This window comes from Abramis brama, assembly GCF_963993115.1.
Source record: "Abramis brama genome assembly, chromosome: 7".
Classification (NCBI taxonomy): Eukaryota; Metazoa; Chordata; class Actinopteri; order Cypriniformes; family Leuciscidae; genus Abramis; species Abramis brama.
Genome location: NC_139969.1, coordinates 3,935,459 through 3,953,867, shown reverse-complemented (window position 1 = coordinate 3,953,867; position 18,409 = coordinate 3,935,459). Strand labels below are relative to the sequence as shown.

The following is an 18,409-nucleotide window of genomic DNA, read 5'->3' as shown; positions in this document are numbered from 1 at the left end:
ACTTAAAAAAGAGTAATTTCTGGGTTAAATGAGGGGGGGAAAATCCCAGATCTGCTTTCATAGTAGACATATTCATAACATTTACATCACAAGAGAAAGCTCATCTGTGAGAACGGCATCTGTTCTTGAGCACTTCCACGATCAGAAAGCAAGTCATCTTCCTCCTTGAACATCACTGATGCGGAGCTAGTAGACATTAATGAGGCTCACAGAAGTCCTGCAGCAGATCTTACCTTGTTATCCCTGACGCTGACGTGGAACTGAAGCCAGCCAATGCAGAGACTGAAGCGTACCTTGAGAACAGAGCCTGGAGCAATGACATTGAAAGGTTGTCTCAGCGCAGCAGAGAGAGAGAGAGAGAGGTGGGACTCATCAGTGATGGAGTGTTTGACCTCTGGAGGTCAGTGAGGTCGCCATGCTCCCGAACACACACTCTTGCTGGTTGACCTGAGCAGCTCTGCATGAACCTCTCTTACATCTCTCGCTCACTCTCGCTCTCTGCAGAACAGAATGCCGGCACTCACTTCCTGGTATGACACATTTAAGGATGATGCTTTGGGCTTCATTTGCATAAAAGGCAAAGTTCCAAGAAAGGAGAAGATCTGTGGATTGATCCTGGAAGCTTCCCAAACTCAGGAGATCACCAATGATCTCCAGTTATTTTTTTCCAAATCATTTTTATAGGCATTGCAAGTCAAGAAAATTCAATTTCCACCACAATTAACTGAGCATAACAAGAAAAACACATTCACTGGGATATTTCGCTGATATTTCTGGGTTTTCCATGACTGTGGGAAATCTGTATCACACACCAGACTGTGGAAGAAGATTTGAAAGTCAGGAAAATAATTAAAATAATTATATGTAAAAATTAGAAATGATGCCTTGGCAACTCGCTCAGTACTAAAGTACTAAAATTATTAAAACTGAAAGAAAGAAATTAAATTCTAATGGTAATATTTAGGCTGAGAAAAATAACAAAAGCACATAAAAACACTGAAATTAAAATAAAATAAAGGCTAATTGAAAACATTAATAAATACTATAATAGTATATAAATAATACTAAATATTTGTTTGTGTATACTTTAAACTTGGACATCATTTGACTACAATGCACAATCAGGAAGTTTTTTTGTTTTTTTGCAGGAATATATTGAGAGTTTGTTTCATCTGTGATTAAAGCTGTTCATGAAGCATAAAAGAGTTTAAAATAAATTGCAGCAAGATAACAAGTGATAGTCCGTCCAATCCTGTGCTGAAACAAAAATGTTGAAATGTAATTTATGATTCTGAAGATTCAGCTCTCGGTTGTGTTTGAAGGATGAAGCAGCAAAAACTATATTACAAACAGAGCAAACCTGCAACCTTTGAGTTTAAAACATTAGTTACGTAGATGGATGGATGGATGGATGGATGGATGGATGGATGGATGGATGGATGGATGGATGGATGGATGGATGGATGGATGGATGGATGGATGGATGGATGGATGGATGGATGGATGGATGGATGGATGGATGGATGGATGGATGGATGGATGGATGGATGGATGGATGGATAGAACGACAGATGGATAGAACGACAGATGGATAGATGGAACGACAGATGGATAGAACGACAGATGGAACGACAGATGGATAGAACGACAGATGGATAGAACGACAGATGGATAGAACGACAGATGGATAGAACGACAAATGGATAGATAGATAGAACGACAGATGGATAGACAGATAGATAGATAGATAGATAGATAGATAGATAGATAGATAGATAGATAGACAGACAGAACTACAGATGGAACGACAGATTGATGGAATGACAGATGGAACGACAGATGGATGGAACGACAGATGGAACGACAGATTGATGGAACGACAGATGGATAGATAGATAGATAGATAGAACGACAGATGGAACGACAGATGGATAGAACGACAGATGGAACGACAGATTGATAGAACGACAGATGGAACGACAGATGGATGGAACGACAGATGGAACGACAGATTGATGGAACGACAGATGGATAGAACGACAGATGGATAGATAGATTGATGGAACGACAGATGGAACGACAGATGGATAGACAGATGGATGGATGGAACGACAGATGGATGGAACGACAGATTTGTTGGAACGACAGATTGATGGAACGACAGATGGATAGACAGATGGATGGATGGACAGATGGATAGAACGACAGATGGAAAGACAGATGGATAGAACGACAGATGGATAGAACGACAGATGGAACGACAGATTGATGGAACGACAGATGGAACGATAGATAGATAAATAGATAGATAGATAGAACGACAGATGGATAGAACGACAGATGGAACGATAGATAGATGGGACGACAGATGGAACGACAGATGGATAGAACGACAGATGGATAGATAGATTGATGGAACGACAGATTGATGGAACGACAGATGGATAGAACGACAGATGGAACGATAGATAGATAAATAGATAGATAGATAGAACGACAGATGGATAGAACGACAGATGGAACGATAGATAGATGGGACGACAGATGGAACGACAGATGGATAGAACGACAGATGGATAGATAGATTGATGGAACGACAGATTGATGGAACGACAGATGGATAGAACGACAGATGGAACGATAGATAGATAAATAGATAGATAGATAGAACGACAGATGGATAGAACGACAGATGGAACGACAGATGGATAGAACGACAGATAGATAGAACGACAGATTGATAGACAGATGGATAGATGGATGGATGGAACGACAGATGGATGGAACGACAGATGGAACGACAGATTGATGGAACGACAGATGGAACGACAGATGGAACGACAGATGGATAGAACGACAGATAGATAGAACGACAGATGGAACGATAGATAGATGAATAGATAGATAGAACGACAGATGGATAGAACGACAGATGGAACGATAGATAGATGGGACGACAGATGGAACGATAGATAGATGGATAGAACGACAGATGGATAGAACGACAGATGGAACGATAGATAGATAGATAGATAGATAGAACGACAGATGGAACGACAGATTGATAGAACGACAGATGGAACGACAGATTGATGGAACGACAGATTGATGGAACGACAGATGGATAGAACGACAGATGGATAGAACGACAGATGAATAGATAGATAGATAGAACGACAGATGGATAGAACGACAGATGGAACGATAGATAGATGGGACGACAGATGGAACGACAGATGGATAGAACGACAGATGGATAGAACGACAGATGAATAGATAGATGGATAGAACGACAGATGGATAGAACGACAGATGGAACGATAGATAGATAGATAGATAGATAGAACGACAGATGGAACGATAGATAGATAAATAGATAGATAGAACGACAGATAGAACGACAGATGGATAGAACGACAGATAGAACGACAGATGGATAGATAGATAGATAGATAGATAGATAGATAGATGGATAGAACGACAGATAGATAGAACGACAGATGGATAGAACGACAGATGGAACGACAGATTGATGGAACGACAGATGGAACGATAGATTGATAGAACGACAGATGGAACGACAGATGGATAGAACGACAGATGGAACGATAGATAGATAGATAGATAGAACGACAGATGGATAGAACGACAGATAGATAGAACGACAGATAGATAGAACGACAGATTGATAGAACGACAGATTGATGGAACGACAGATGGATAGAACGACAGATGGATAGAACGACAGATGGATAGAACGACAGATGGAACGATAGATAGATGGAACGACAGATGGAACGATAGATAGATAAATAGATAGATAGATAGAACGACAGATGGGTAGAACGACAGATGGAACGATAGATAGATAGATAGATAGATAGATAGAACAACAGATAGATAGAACGACAGATAGATAGAACGACAGATGGAACGATAGATAGATAGATAGATAGATAGATAGATAGATAGATAGAACGACAGATAGATAGAACGACAGATAGATAGAACGACAGATGGAACGATAGATAGATAGATAGATAGATAGATAGATAGATAGATAGATAGATAGATAGATAGATCGAATGACAGATAAATCCTGCTTAAGGATCCCAGAGAGGGTGTAAAATGGTCATAAAAACTAAAGATTTATTTGAATCCAATTTATACCTCCATTCCTAAACCCAATCCCTTCATCCCTTCATCCCGCACTCGAGCACATGCAGGACAGTGGTGCTGTTCAAAAGAAACCCGAATAAACAACAGAAACTCTGGAGTTAGTTTGTGTTTGTGATCTGTGGAGAGACCAATGACAGCTTTTATGAAACGTTTCATCATCAGCAGTGATACATTCATTCATTCATTCGTTCGTTTGTTCTTCTCCTTTATTATCATTTACAAAAACAAATCATTTAACTTTAAATAAGTTTTTTTAAAAAGTTGCCGTGAACTGAAAGTCACTGAATATGTGTGGCAGACCGAGAGAAGACAACTGAATGTGAGGAGAGATAAAAATATTGTTTTTAAAAAGTGAGAGAAAGAGAGAGAGAAAGAAAGAGAGAAAGAAAGAGAGAGAGAGAGAGAGAGAGAGAGAGAGAGAGAGAGAGAGAGAGAGAGAGAGAGATTTCATCATGTGCCGTCTGGATAGAGGCCCAAAAAAATGCAAGGGTGAAAAAGAGAAAATCTATTTTTCCTCATGAGCTTTAAGGTTGATGCTAAATGTAGAAAATCATATCAAATGTTGCCCAAAAAATATTCACACTTTGTTCAGGGGGTCGAATAATCTCCACAAAACGAGAAATACTGTGCAAATAAATACTAGCACTCAGTGTTTTCCTCCGCCACAGACGCTCTCGGATCGCTTGGCTTTTCACAATGACGCACTTCTATTTTTATTTTTCATGACTATATGGATGAATCACAAAAACATGTCCAGGTTTAATTTAACCGCAAAATGTATTCTTAAAATTACTTCTTTTTTTTAATGAGAATTAAGCATATATTAAACCCCAAATTCTCATTACCATAGTCCGTTAGATGTTTTACTTTTTGTTGTTATTATTATTCTCAATGGCGATTACGATAAAAAAAAAAAATGATCCTAAATTATAGGCTGTGCAACAAATACCATGTCTTTTTTTGGCACTACAGTAATGAGAATCAGATTTTTTGGCATTACGGAAATGTTTTTGCACTTTGATTAATTGTTATGAAAATAATTTCACTTTGCAAAAGTGCAAAAAAAATTTTTTTCTAAAATATTAGAATTTCTTATTTCTTTTCTTCTGGTTTTAGGGTGAAATGTCACCTTGACCGGTATTGTGAGATTCACCCATACGCACGTTCACATATTAGCCACTTTTATCCGTGAAATAAAAATCAAATGATAAAAAACAAAAGGTTTTATTTGAACTCCCGAGAGATACAAAGTCTGCTTCTAAAAAACGCAGTTCAACTCGGTGTGTCTTCAGATCTGCCACCGTCATCGTGCAGTTCGTCCTCTCTCTTTTTCTCAGCATTTTTCTCATGCGTTCTGCTGATTAAAAGCACGTCGCGCGGGACAGGTGCTGCCGTCCACTCGCTGCGTGCGCCCAAACCTCGAGGAATCATCGCTCCCAAGTTCAACGGTTAAAAAAAAAAAAAAAACACAGGAACGAAAGGCTGTCTGAAGCAAAATGAGAGTGTGTTTTTCTCTTCGGGGTTTGGCGTGCTCTCTGACCTGTCTCCAGCCAGGAAAACGTGTGTTAGTGATGAGCAGGTTCATCGGCTCCGGCCCCTGGTTCCAGCGAGTTCTAGATCAGTCCAGGGTGTGGCGCTGGGGCTGAGATGATGATGATGGTGGTGATGATGATGATGATGATGTGTCGATGTGTTCAGGAGGTGGGCTGAGGTCTTACGAGTTATTGGAGGAGTTCTCATTGCTTGGAGAGCTGGAGGAGGAAGAGGAGGAGGAAGAGGGGGAGAAATTCATCCCTGATAGGCCGGGCGGATCCGTGGCTGTGTTCTGCCCGCTCAAACTCTTCCTGCACACCGGACACGTGTCATGCTGGGAAACAGAGAGAGCGCATATGCAATTCAACACTACTGAAAATCAGCATAATAGAATGATTTCTGAAGGATCATGTGACACTGAAGACTGGAGAAATGATGCGGAAAATTCAGCTTTGATCACAGGAATAAATTACACTTTAAATTATATTTAAACAGAAAACAGTTATTTTAAATTGTAATCATATTTCACATTATTACGGTATTTTTGATCAAATAAATGCAGTCTTAGTGAGCAGAAAATACTTTAAAAACATTATAAAAAAAAGACTGATCGGTACAGTAGATTTCTTCATATGTTGGATACATTATTAAACTAAAAGTTGCTAAAAGTAAGCAGCACAAACATTAGTAAACAACATCAGCAATGGAGATTTTATGACTTATAATGAATTTAGCTGTTTTTTTTTCTTCTTGACAATAGCCCCCTTCACTCCGCAATCGCAGGAAATGACCGAAAAATGACCAGAATGACTCTACTGGTAAATACACAAACATGTTGTTCACATAAGCCAGGGATTCTCAAACTCAGTCCTGGAGGGCCACTGTCCTGCAGAGTTCAGCTCCAACCCTGATCAAACACACCTGAGCAAGCTAATCAATGTCTTCAGGATCACTAGAAACTCACAGCTAGGTGTGTTTGATCAGGGTTGGAGCTAAACTGTGCAGGACAGTGGCCCTCCAGGACCGAGTTTGAGGAACCCTGACACAAGCCATGGCGTTCTGGCTTTTTACCAAGAACCATTCACACATCAGCACTAAAATACCTGTAAATTCTGTGATGTCAGTCATACGAAATGATCTTTAATGTCTTCAATTCGCCCGCATGAGGAGAAGTGCTTCAGTTTCATTATCCGTTCAATCTGACAACATTTTTGACGACTGAGTGACAGGCATAAGGGGATGATCAAACAGAAAGCGCTTTTGACGCAGATAATAGTTGTGCAACCGCAGAGCCGCAGCGCTGATGAATGGAAAAGAAAGGCTGGGTTTCGAGAGAAGTGCCGCAACAGTCAAAGATGTCCATCTAATGTATATTTACATAGAAACGTATTAAAACGCAGCTGAGCTTACTGTAAACAGAGTAATCGTGTCATCTCCATAGGAACTTTATGATTGGCCCAAAGCAGACTTCTTACATCAGCGCATTCTGAACTCACACGTGCTCATACTCTTCATTCTTTCTTATACCAGTAATGTTACAACTTCCCTTATTTGTAAACTGCCAGAAGTGATTTACAGGTATTTTTGGAAAAGGTCCAGTTCACACATGATCTCTAACTGGTAATTTACCATTAAAGACTGTATGTGTGAAAGGGGCTAATGTAAAAAAAAAATGTTTTTAAATTACAAAAACATATGAAAATGAAATTTGAACGGGTTGTCACTTTCATGTACGCTAACGGACAATCCAGAGCAGAGCAATGCCTCACTTCATCCTGTTCATGGTCTAGTAATCAAGTTATAATAAGTTGAAATGTCTGAGTTTGACGAGCACATTTCTGAAAGCCTGGCACATTATTTTACAGAAGTACTTTTTTAATTGCAACACATGCATATTCATTTTAAAAAGTTCCAAAGTTCAAAGGTGCTGTATAACAGGATGGACTTCCTGTATGAAACTAATGAAATTAATGTCACAAGCAACAAATTGAAACAGACTTTATCTGAATCTCTCATTAACGAACAAATAAATGAGGTCAAAAGTTGCAAACATGTTGAGTGTAGATGAACAAGTGCAGTGAAGAGAAACGCCACCTGCTCGAGCCAGGGAACTATACAGTCGTTGTGAAAGAGATGATTGCAGGGAAGCTGTCTAACGTTCTCTCCGGCGCTGTAGTCTTCTTTACAAACAGGGCACTCTAGACCAGCACCTGAAACACACAAACACACTCACGTCAGAAACAGGAAGTGTCAATGTCGCAATCCACTATAATTCACAGTGTTGATGCTGAGTCTGAACGGGCTGCACTGAAATTAGACGATATATATTTTCAAAGCGATTAGTCTGTGGCTTGTCTGAATGACTAGAGAACTAATCCACTGCATTATAAACTGCATTATTTATTGTCTTATTATTTAGGTGCTATTTGTTTTCAATACACTACCAACAACTTCCAAAGTTTGGGGTTGGTAAGATTTTTAAATGTTTCTGAAAGTAGTCTCCTACGCTCACCAAGATGGCATTTATTTGATTAAAACATACAGTAAAAACCTTCATATTGTGAAATATTATTGCAATTTAAAATAACTGTTTTCTAACTGTTTTTATGCGTCTCATGATCCTTCAGAAATCATTCTAATATGCTGATTTGCTGCTCAAGAAACATTTCTGATTATTATCAATATTGAAAACAGTTTGTGCTGCTTCATATTTTTGTGGAAACCATGTGCGTTTTTTTTTTAGGATTCTTTGATGAACAGAAAGTTCAAAAGAACAGCATTTTTTCAAAATAGAAATCTTTTATAACGTAAATTTAAAATGACTATATATATATATATATATATATATATATAAAAAAATGTTTATTTATTTATTTATATATATTTGATAAGGTTATTGCACAAACAATCTGCTACATGGCCAATAAGAACAATATCTATAATAATATTTAATATATATCTTATTGCACAAAACTGTCATAATGCTCACATAAACATTAAAGGGTTCGTTCACCCAAAAATTAAAACTCTGTCATTAATTACTCGCCCTCATGTTGTTCCAACCCCGTAAGACTTTCGTTCATCTTCAGAACACAAATTAAGATATTTTTGATGAAATCTGAGAGCTGGATCACTCCTCCATAGGCTTCTCTGTTAGTGAAACTTGCCGGTCCAGAAAGTTAGTAAAGATAATGTTTAAAATAGTCCAAGTGACTACAGTGGCTCAACCAAAAGTTTATGCAGTGCTTCTAGGTTGTACGTCAGAACGTAGGCTCACTATTGGCCGATGCTGGTCATGTGTGTGATGCGCTGTTACACTACGTGAACTCACTCACAGCCCCACACAGAAGAAAATCAATAGTTGAATAATGTTGTTATTTTAGGTTTTTTTGCGCACAAAAAGTATTCTTGTCACTTGATAAACTTAAGGTTGAGCCACTGTAGTCACTTGGACTATTTTAAACATTGGGCCGGCAAGTTTCAATAATCTAGAAGCCTATGGAGGAGTGAGACAACTCTCAGATTTCATCAAAAATATCTTAAAGGCACACTGTGAAACTTTTCAACCTTCATAATATATTTCCAAGACCCTTGTGATGGTACATCGACTTACAATAGGTTGAATGACACGTCTGCCATAGCCTGACGGGGTCTGTATCACTTTTACTGGCACTGCGTAACTTCGGGGTTCAGGTAGTAACCAGAGCACAAAAAGAACTACAAAATTCGACTGCTTTACGGCATACGTCACTTCCCCCACCACTTCCTCAAATTGGGACGTGAGAGGCCAACCAGTTTGAGAGGCGTTTGTTTTCGGCTTTCGTGTGTATGTTTTTGTCATGGGGGCTGTTTACACCTGGCCACTTCATGCGTTTTCTCAGATCAGATAGCTATCTGATTGTGAAAAGACCAGGTGTAAATGCCCTCCGAAACGCATTTGAGACGGATTTGAATCCGATCGCTCAAACCACTTCAGGAGGAGGTCTGGGCCGCATTCCAGACGAAACTGGACAAGTGTAAATGCATCTGGTTGTTGAAACCACATATGTAAATTGTACTCCTCCCAAAAATGCTAAAAATAAAAACGTGTGAGAGCGTGTTATAGGCTATATGTTATAGACAGATATGACGACGCTACTGGAACACACATCACCGCAGATGAGCAACTGAGCATAGTCATCAAGAGAACGTGCAAACTATCGCAAATCAAAGTGAAAGTAAGTCGCAGACGCTTAACACACAATCATCATCATTAAAAGTAAAGAAATTAAATGATCTTGCAGGGCTGTTGCCGCTCTCTCTTATTGCGGTCTTTGATTTTGAAATTTTAGCTGATGATCAATAAAATGCAGCTCATATCTGTTGCTTTCGGTGACGTGCACTCCATTAAATCTGCATATAGCGCGAGAACTGAAGATCGGATTTAAATCCGTTTCGCAAAAACACATTTATGTGACCAGGTGTAAATGGAATTGTTTTGATAAATCAGAAATCCGATCTGAGAAAACGCATGAAGTGGCCAGTAAATAAATCTCTTATTTGTAAACTTGTTTGCATTCTATGTTGTATGTTGTTGCGCTTGCTTGTAGTATGTTTTTTTTATATGCTGTTCATTCATTTATTGCTGATAATTAGACCAGTCCAATAATTTCCACATATGTCTAGCTAGCTTTCGATTATCAGAGCTGTTAACAGACTTGCTAACAAACACTCGTTCTCTTACGTGTTTTTTGGGTTATGTTTTATAGCTTGCCTCACGAACTAGTTTGCCAGCTGAACTCAGGTGTTGTGAGGTGTATTTATCACGTAGTCCTGAGGGATATCAGACGACGCTGTTGACGTTGATTCTTGCGATTATCATGAGAACAGTTTTTAATATCTCACATAATTATCAGGACATAAATAAGCCTAACGTAGAGGTTGTAAATAGTGTAAACGAGTACAATTTGCAAACTATTATGATAAATTGCAATAATCATGTCTTCGGAGTCTATCTGTGCCTATTCCATGCCCGATGCAGGTACCGGTGTACAGGGTGGGAGGTGGGGGGTGGAGGGGTATTTACGACAAAAACACAAATCCTTCACAGTGTGCCTTTAATTTGTGTTCCGAAGATGAACGAAAGTCTTACGGGGTTTGGAACAACATGAGGGAGAGTAATTACTGACAGAATTTTCATTTTTGGGTGAACTAACCCTTGAAGACCTCCAGAAGACCAACACTGTGTCTTGACAGCTATAGTGACGATGCTGGATGAATTTAGAGATGCAATGCTTCAGAGAGCGTTTGACCATGTGGGAAATCTACCCGTTTCCGCTAGAATGCTAAAGCACAGCACACTGTCAGCATACAAAACATACAAGTCCTGAAATTCACCCAGTCTGAAGCACTGCAGCTAATGACAACAGAGATCAACTGATGTTACGGAAATGCTATGATGTGCTCATGTGTTCCTCTTACCCACGTGCTCTTGGTTTATCTGGACTGTAGGAAGACTCTTAATCTTCTCTTTGTCTGCCGGAGGGGGACCCGTATTTTCAAACTGATTTAATAACTACAGAACGACAACAGGGACAAATATGTAGTATGTGATCACACTGTTTTATAATGCACTGATAAGTGTTTCATACTCATTGTGGTTGTAAAATAAAGAAAAAAAAGAGTTACAGCGATTACCATAATGATATTACTCATCCACTATATGGTGTGCATGTGGGATAATACCTGTGTTATGATGGCATCTAATCCGTTGGCACCCCATGCATAGTCCATTGGGTTAGAATGCAGCATTCCCCTGTGAGACAGCAGTTTATAGTGCAGTGATCAGATGAAGATTGTCATACACAGAGAAGAAATGATGTAAAGAAAGAGAGAATGTCATCAGTGACTCACCATGGTCCCATCGCCATGTTTGGCATCGCTGTCGGAGCGATAATTCCGTTAACTAATTGCTGAATGATTCTGTCAAAACATTTTAAAATGTGACACAAACATTTCATTTCACGCCTGCTGACAATGAGATTGTGTTATTAGTCTACACAGTAATGACCGTAATATATCATTACCACAGTAACACCACGAAATTAAATAGATCGAGCTCCCCACACCTTATGAACAATTAATTCCCATCAATTTTAAAAAACAATTTTAAAAACAATAAAAAGGAAATTATGCTCACAAAAAGCTGAGCAAAATTATATTTAATAATTAAACACATTAAAAGTTATATTTACTATATTGTTTTTTTTCTCAGGCCTTGAAATCACAATTTTTAAACCCTTTGAAATGTATTATTTTCTATTATAACAGGAATCCTAAACAGATCTTCAATACATTCCCATTTGCAAAATCAAAATGCAAACCAGGCTGAATAGATGTGAGTAACAGTGGCATCTGCTGAACTCTCACCCTTCTAAAGTGGGTACACCCTCATGCCGCACCCCTTGTCTCCGGGGAGCGTGGCGTCCCCGTGGCTGTCTCGACATGTACCGTTGTCGTGAGGCCATCTCCCGTTCTCTGCGGTTCTCTGTGTCACGGTTATCTTCCCCGGGCAAACCTGCCCTGAAGTCGAAGCCCTCATCGAAGATCCCCAGAGCAAACTGCCCATATCCATGCGGGAACGTAAACAAGTGCTGGTCCACATTCTGACGGGTGAAAGGGAATGCTTTAAGCAACCAGTTTAATATCAGTGGAGGATGATGTGCTTCACACACACACACACACGGTTTTCTTAATGTAGCTAATGCGTCTTTCAATGCAATACTGGAGGCCTGGGAGAATATTCTACACTATTTAAAAATTTACGAATTGCATGCTTGCAACATATTTTCAAATTTTGACCATCATAGTTAAAGGTGCTCTAAACGATGTTGGGTGACGTCACTTCTTGTTGTAAGTATTGTCAAACAAAACAGAGGCTAGCTCGACCCTCCCTCCTCCTCATCCCGTCCCCTCCCCCTCCCTTCCGTGCTTCCTGAAACAGTCATGAACGCGTTAATCGTAACGTCGTCTCTTTGGTCGTGTGTCGGCCATTTCAAAATTCAAGAGAATATAATTCTAACGTTAGTCGTTGTCTAGGACATCTCTCCTCTAGCTAACTTCCCTCTTCATGCTTCTCTCTCCTCCACACCCCCCTTCATGTGCACTAACCCCCCAACCCCCTCCCCCAAATCATTCTTGTCGGTTATTGGCTGGAACAGTTTGTTATGTTCCGTGGTCCAGGCTGGCCCAGTTTGTTTTTGTTGTCGTTTGTGGAGCCTGTGCTGTCTACAGAGACCACGTTTCTTTACAGTGTGTTCAGGGGACAGGCAGCTAGCGGATAGTGAGGAGATGTTTGCTGTATGTGACATATGAACCAAACCAGTTTGCACACAGCAGTCAACATGTATGCGTACATGTTGACTGCTGTGTGCAAACTGGTTTGGTTCATATTTCTGCCAAAAGCATGGGTAAGAGAAAGGCTTGCTGTACAGCTCAATAATGACGAAGCTGTTAAAGAGAGAGAAGAGTCTGACAGCTCACCTCAAACGAGGGGCGATTCTGATCATTAGAGGCTGTAGACGTGGACCCATTCTCTGCACTGGAAAAAGAGAGAAAGAACAAGAGAAGAGACAAAGAAAAATGAATTAAAATAATGAATTAAGGCCAATTCACAACTGCACTGACAGATACAGAACAACGTCAGATTTCAAGAAGCGCCGACAGTCGCCAACACACTGATCTCAAGTGTCTGTTGGTGTGAATTTGCCTTTAGAAAATATTTTTTTTCTGAAAATATAATGTAAATGTCTCAGTATCTGTGAGGCAAGTATACGCTGAGTTACTTTACCTTCCTTCTCCAGGCAACTCCTCGATGAAGCCAGACTCACACCGCGGACAGATGTAATCCTGCAACAAAGAGTAGAGGCTGGTATTACACACAGCCAGGGTAAAATCACTCAAACATATGGCCTAAAGCAGATTATAATGCTTTTAGAAAATAGTGAGAGAAGCAATGATAATAAACACCCAAAAAACCCAATAAACAATCAGAGCAATTAATGAATAAGCTAAAACTTAAATAAAAAAGTATTAAAGGTAAAAAAGACAGCACACAAAATTACTAAAGCCAAACTAAAATTAAGCTAAAAAAATTATCTAATATACATATATTAACCTGTCTGTGAGCCGTTTATTATTTCCAAGCAACACAGCAACATGCTGAGGAATCGTCAAGTCATTAAGAGTTAACAGTTATTAACAGATCAAGTAGTGTTGCACTACAAATGTATCGCGTTCGCAATACCCTGCTGTTAAAAACGGTCCTTCCTCATTTTAGATTAGTAGAAGATTGACAGCAAAAGAACTATATTGAGATCTTGCTATGGTGAAATAAAATTACTCATATAGGCTAGTGAAATAATATTTTAGTCACATCGCCCACCCTTAAACGACAGGTTAATGAATGTGATTGAGAACACAAGTAGCCTAAATGATGCTCATGCCCTTAAATAGATGTATTTAGAGACACGAGTATGATTTTTGTTTTTGTGACAAGCAAACTTTTTTAACATAAGAGTTTGATGAGGCAGTTGAGGGCAGAAATAGTCATAACTTTGATAAAAACCGTCACTTAAAAAAAGAAAAAAAGAAAGAAAAGAAAATTACTCTAGCCTAAACTAACATCCAAATCAGTCAAATCATGACAGCAACGTGACTCGTAAAATACAGTCTACTGCAGGACATGCTTTATTGTAAGCGCCTTAAACCGTGAAAGAGACGCTTTCTGTGTGCGCTGCGAGATGGAGAGAAACACGGATGAGCATGTGCTTGGGGTTTCAGGTGCGCGTATATTGAGACATCATCTGAAAGCTGAATAAATAAGCTTTCCATTGATGTATGGTTTGTTAGGATAGGACAATATTTGGCAGATACAACTATTGAAAATCTGGAATCTGAAGATGCAAAAAAATCGAAACATTGAGAAAATCTCCTTTAAAGTTGTGCATTTATGTTCACGATTGTGCTGCATTCACTCACAAAAATAAATGTTTTATATATTTACGGTCGGAAATTTTCAAAATATCTTCATGGAACATGAACTTTACTTAATATCCTAATGATTTTTGGCATAAAAGAAAAATCGATAATTTTGACCCATACAATGTATTGTTGGCTATTGCCACAGATATACCCGTGCGACATGTGACTGGTTTTGTGATCCAGGGTCACATATGTCAAAATGTCCATCTTGGTGAGTATTTACATAAAGACAGTCAATTATGTATTAAGTGAATAAACAGAAATCGGATGCGTGTCATTATATTAGATCCGTGCATTCGGTCTATCTCAATAATGTTAAACAAAAGACAAAGACAAAATCACTCACTGCTCTTGACTGAATAACTTAAGTAGTTTTAATAAGAATCAATGTAATATATTTAATTCATACAGCGAATACTGCAGTGTTTTAAATTTAAACTATGCAGTACTGATGATTAATAATTATTTAATGCAATACTGTGCAGGTTCATAAGCTTGTTGGATATTCTCAATAGCACATCTCAAAAGTAGGACGATCGTGATTGTTTGTTATAAAACCATGATATGGAGATCACCCACCCCCACCTGATGATGTGATTCCTGTACAAATAAATGTATAGTACTCTGAGCTGCATTTTCTCACAAATTACCATAAATGAATTTTTCAGAATTCCCTCAATAGGGAAAAGCCCTGCAGATACGATGACCTCCTGACCTTTAGCTCAGTGACTGCAGTTCTGCCCAGTTTGGGCTCTTTCTAGAGGCTCCGCACAATAACAGGAGGATAATAACGGCACAGAATGATGAAGAGACAAGCAAAAGAGCTTTGTGACGCCATCCATTCTCTGCCATGAAACCACACACAAGGAGCGACACGTGAAGATCATTTTGGAAAGATCTCCGGCCTCATATTTCCTGACAGCTCTATGTATGAAACAGACTAATTAAATCCTGATGTGTCCTGGCTCATTCATTGTAAAGCGGACAGTGAGTTAAGGCATTTTTAAAGATCACATCCTCATTCTCCAACAGTTTTAGTGTCATTTATTAAGAGTGTCAGCAGAAATGTACCTTCATCAACACATAAAGCGCGTTAAATCCACTCATATATTACAAAATGAATCAGCTGATCTCATTACAACCACGAGTCAACGGACTGAACAGATATTGTTATTAGTCAGTAAAACTAACCCAGTGAACTCATATCAACAAGCCTTCAGTATCACACGTGCCATTAAAATCATAAGTTCAAACTCATAATATTTGTGATTATTAGCTAATGGCACAAACCAATAGATCTCACGATAAAACAGCGAACTATAGGAATCAAAGATCAGAAACCTAACACACAAAAACAAGCCAACTACACATTAGTTATCATCTGTCTCAAAATATTTAACATGATTATGAATAGTTAGGCTAACTAAACTAACCAGCAGATCTCAAAGCAATCAGCCTTCTGTCAACTGAACGACTTCAACCATGAGACACAGCTAAACCTTTTATCGAAAATAAGTCTTTATATGTACAATAAATAGACCTAGTTAAAAACACAACAACCAGCTGATCACACAACAACCAGCTATCTGTTTCCAACAATTACAGATAATAATTAAGATTTCATAAAATAATTAGGCCTAGTTAATAAAATCCAACTAGTTGGTCTCTCATAACCACCAGTTTTCCGTTAAAGCCACCTAATGTACATTAGTTTGGAAACATTACCATTTTTAATGTTTTTGAAAGAAGTCTGGAATGCTCATCAAACCTGCATTTATGTATTTTTTTTTAAAGATTACAGCAAAAACAGAAATAGTTGTGAAATATTATTACTATTTAAATAACTGTTTCCTATGTAAAATATATAGTAAAATGTAATTTATTCCTGTGATGGAAAGCTGAATTGTCAGTCTTCAGTGTCACATGATCCTTCAGAAATCATTCTAATATGATGATTTATCATCAATGAAAGAAAACGGTGGTGTATATTGTAACAAAAGATTTATATTTTAAACAAATTGTTCTTTTTTTTACTTTTTAATTAATCAATGAATCCTGAAAAAAAGGTCTATCACATATAAACTATCACAGGTTATAAAAAAAATATTAAACAGCACAAATGTTTCCAACATTAATAATAAATCATCATCATATTATACTGATTTCTGAAGGATCATGTGACGCTGAAGACTGAAAATTCAGCTTTCCATCACAGGAATAAATTACATTTTAAAATATATTCACATAGAAAAGCCTCATTTCAAACTGCAATAATATTTCACAATATTACTGTTTTTTCTGTATTTTTAATCAAATAAAAATGGTGAGCAGAAAAGACTTTAAAAATAGTTAATGACACCACAGATCAGACACCAAAACCTGGGTTTTGAAAAAACAGCAGCTTTCATAACTACTTCTCTGTTTTGAACAAGTGAACAACATGAACTATAGATATAGCTACCACATATGAGACACAAGCCAGAGTAACTGACAAGCGAAGATCATCACGTCAATGTCATTATTTTCTAAAACTCGTTATTAAAAGTAAACGAGCTCATCATTTCACAACAACCAGTCTGCTTCTGGTTTGCTGGTTTGACAGGACGGGTTACACACACAGCAAAGCCCGGAGAGCCCGGTCAGATGCGAAAACAGTTCGTCTGATTAAACTCTCATGTCTCAAATAAAGCGTAATTTAATCAAATCCTCATTTTAATCCTGATTGTTGCTATTGGCAACCAGTTAGCCGTTAGCACAGCTAGCACGGAAAAACGCTTTTTAAAAGAGGCCGTTCGATCCGTTACATCCATCCACACCGAGTCAAAACCTTCGCGAGAGGCTCGTTGAGTCCGCTGGGTCTTACCGGGAGCCGAGGGCTGATCTCTTCTGAACACCGGTGACAGAAGAACCGGCAGGGCCGCGGGGGAGCTTCCGCCATCTTCGCTGCACGACCGACTGAGAGCGAGAACGAGGCGAAGTATGGAAGCCCGGACGGAGCAAGAGCCAATGCTGTGTGAACGCGTACGGACGACGGAACGCGTTTGGGAAAATACACACAGCGCGAGCCTTTGCGTGACTCGATGCAAAAACAATCAGGACAAAAGAAAACATTCTTGAAACAATATCAATTTACCTGAAAAGTAAAAATTCCATAGGACAGGCCACTTTAGTTTTTTTTTAGATAATGTATTTTAAATATACATTTTTTGTTGTTTTTTTACACTTATTTTAGACATGAACATCATTACAATATTTATTTATTTATTTAACAGCATTTTAATGGTAAAAATATATATATATTATTGCACAACATACAATACATACGCTGAAAGTGACACCTAGTGGACATTATTTTCACCCATTATAAAAAGATTCTTCAGCAACCAACTGTTCTAATATATTGTACTAATTTATATCTAATCATATACCGAGATTATAAAGTTATAATAAATAATAATTCATATTATTATTATAATAATATTAGGAACGTTATGAACATTATAGATCTGTGTAATGCCATTACAACCCTGCAGATGGTGACAAAGCATTTACAATCATTGAGAATTACGTAATTCAACACTGAAACACAGCATGAGCTCATGCAAATATGTGATCTCCTTCTTGTTTTTGGTTCTCGGAAAAGAAATTCAAATATATATCAAGACTATTTTACATT

General features: G+C 38.3%; 1 protein-coding gene across 1 annotated transcript; it reads right to left on the bottom strand.

Moving 5' to 3' along the window:
* Positions 1-4,277: 4,277 nt before the first annotated feature.
* Positions 4,278-17,751, bottom strand: rnf126 (ring finger protein 126). Its single transcript, XM_084118599.1, has 9 exons — positions 17,597-17,751; positions 13,541-13,599; positions 13,234-13,291; positions 12,121-12,356; positions 11,605-11,673; positions 11,437-11,506; positions 11,173-11,266; positions 7,807-7,922; positions 4,278-6,046 (listed from the first exon to the last, which is right to left on the bottom strand). Exons 1-9 carry the CDS (start codon positions 17,669-17,671, stop codon positions 5,894-5,896), a joined length of 930 nt encoding a protein of 309 aa, XP_083974725.1. The 5' UTR covers positions 17,672-17,751; the 3' UTR covers positions 4,278-5,893.
* Between the last annotated feature and the right edge of the window lie 658 nt (positions 17,752-18,409).

What these genes read in the sequence shown, in the direction of transcription:
- rnf126 (XM_084118599.1), bottom strand. Translation starts at nt 17,671, where the DNA reads ATGGCGGAAGCTCCCCCGCGGCCCTGCCGGTTCTTCTGTCACCGGTGT. An exon ending in AGATCAGCCCTCGGCTCCCG is followed by an intron (nt 13,600 to 17,596) that starts GTAAGACCCAGC and finishes TCTTTGTTGCAG; the next exon opens with GATTACATCTGTCCGCGGTG. An exon ending in TAGTTCCCTGGCTCGAGCAG is followed by an intron (nt 6,047 to 7,806) that starts GTGGCGTTTCTC and finishes TCTGTTTCCCAG; the next exon opens with CATGACACGTGTCCGGTGTG.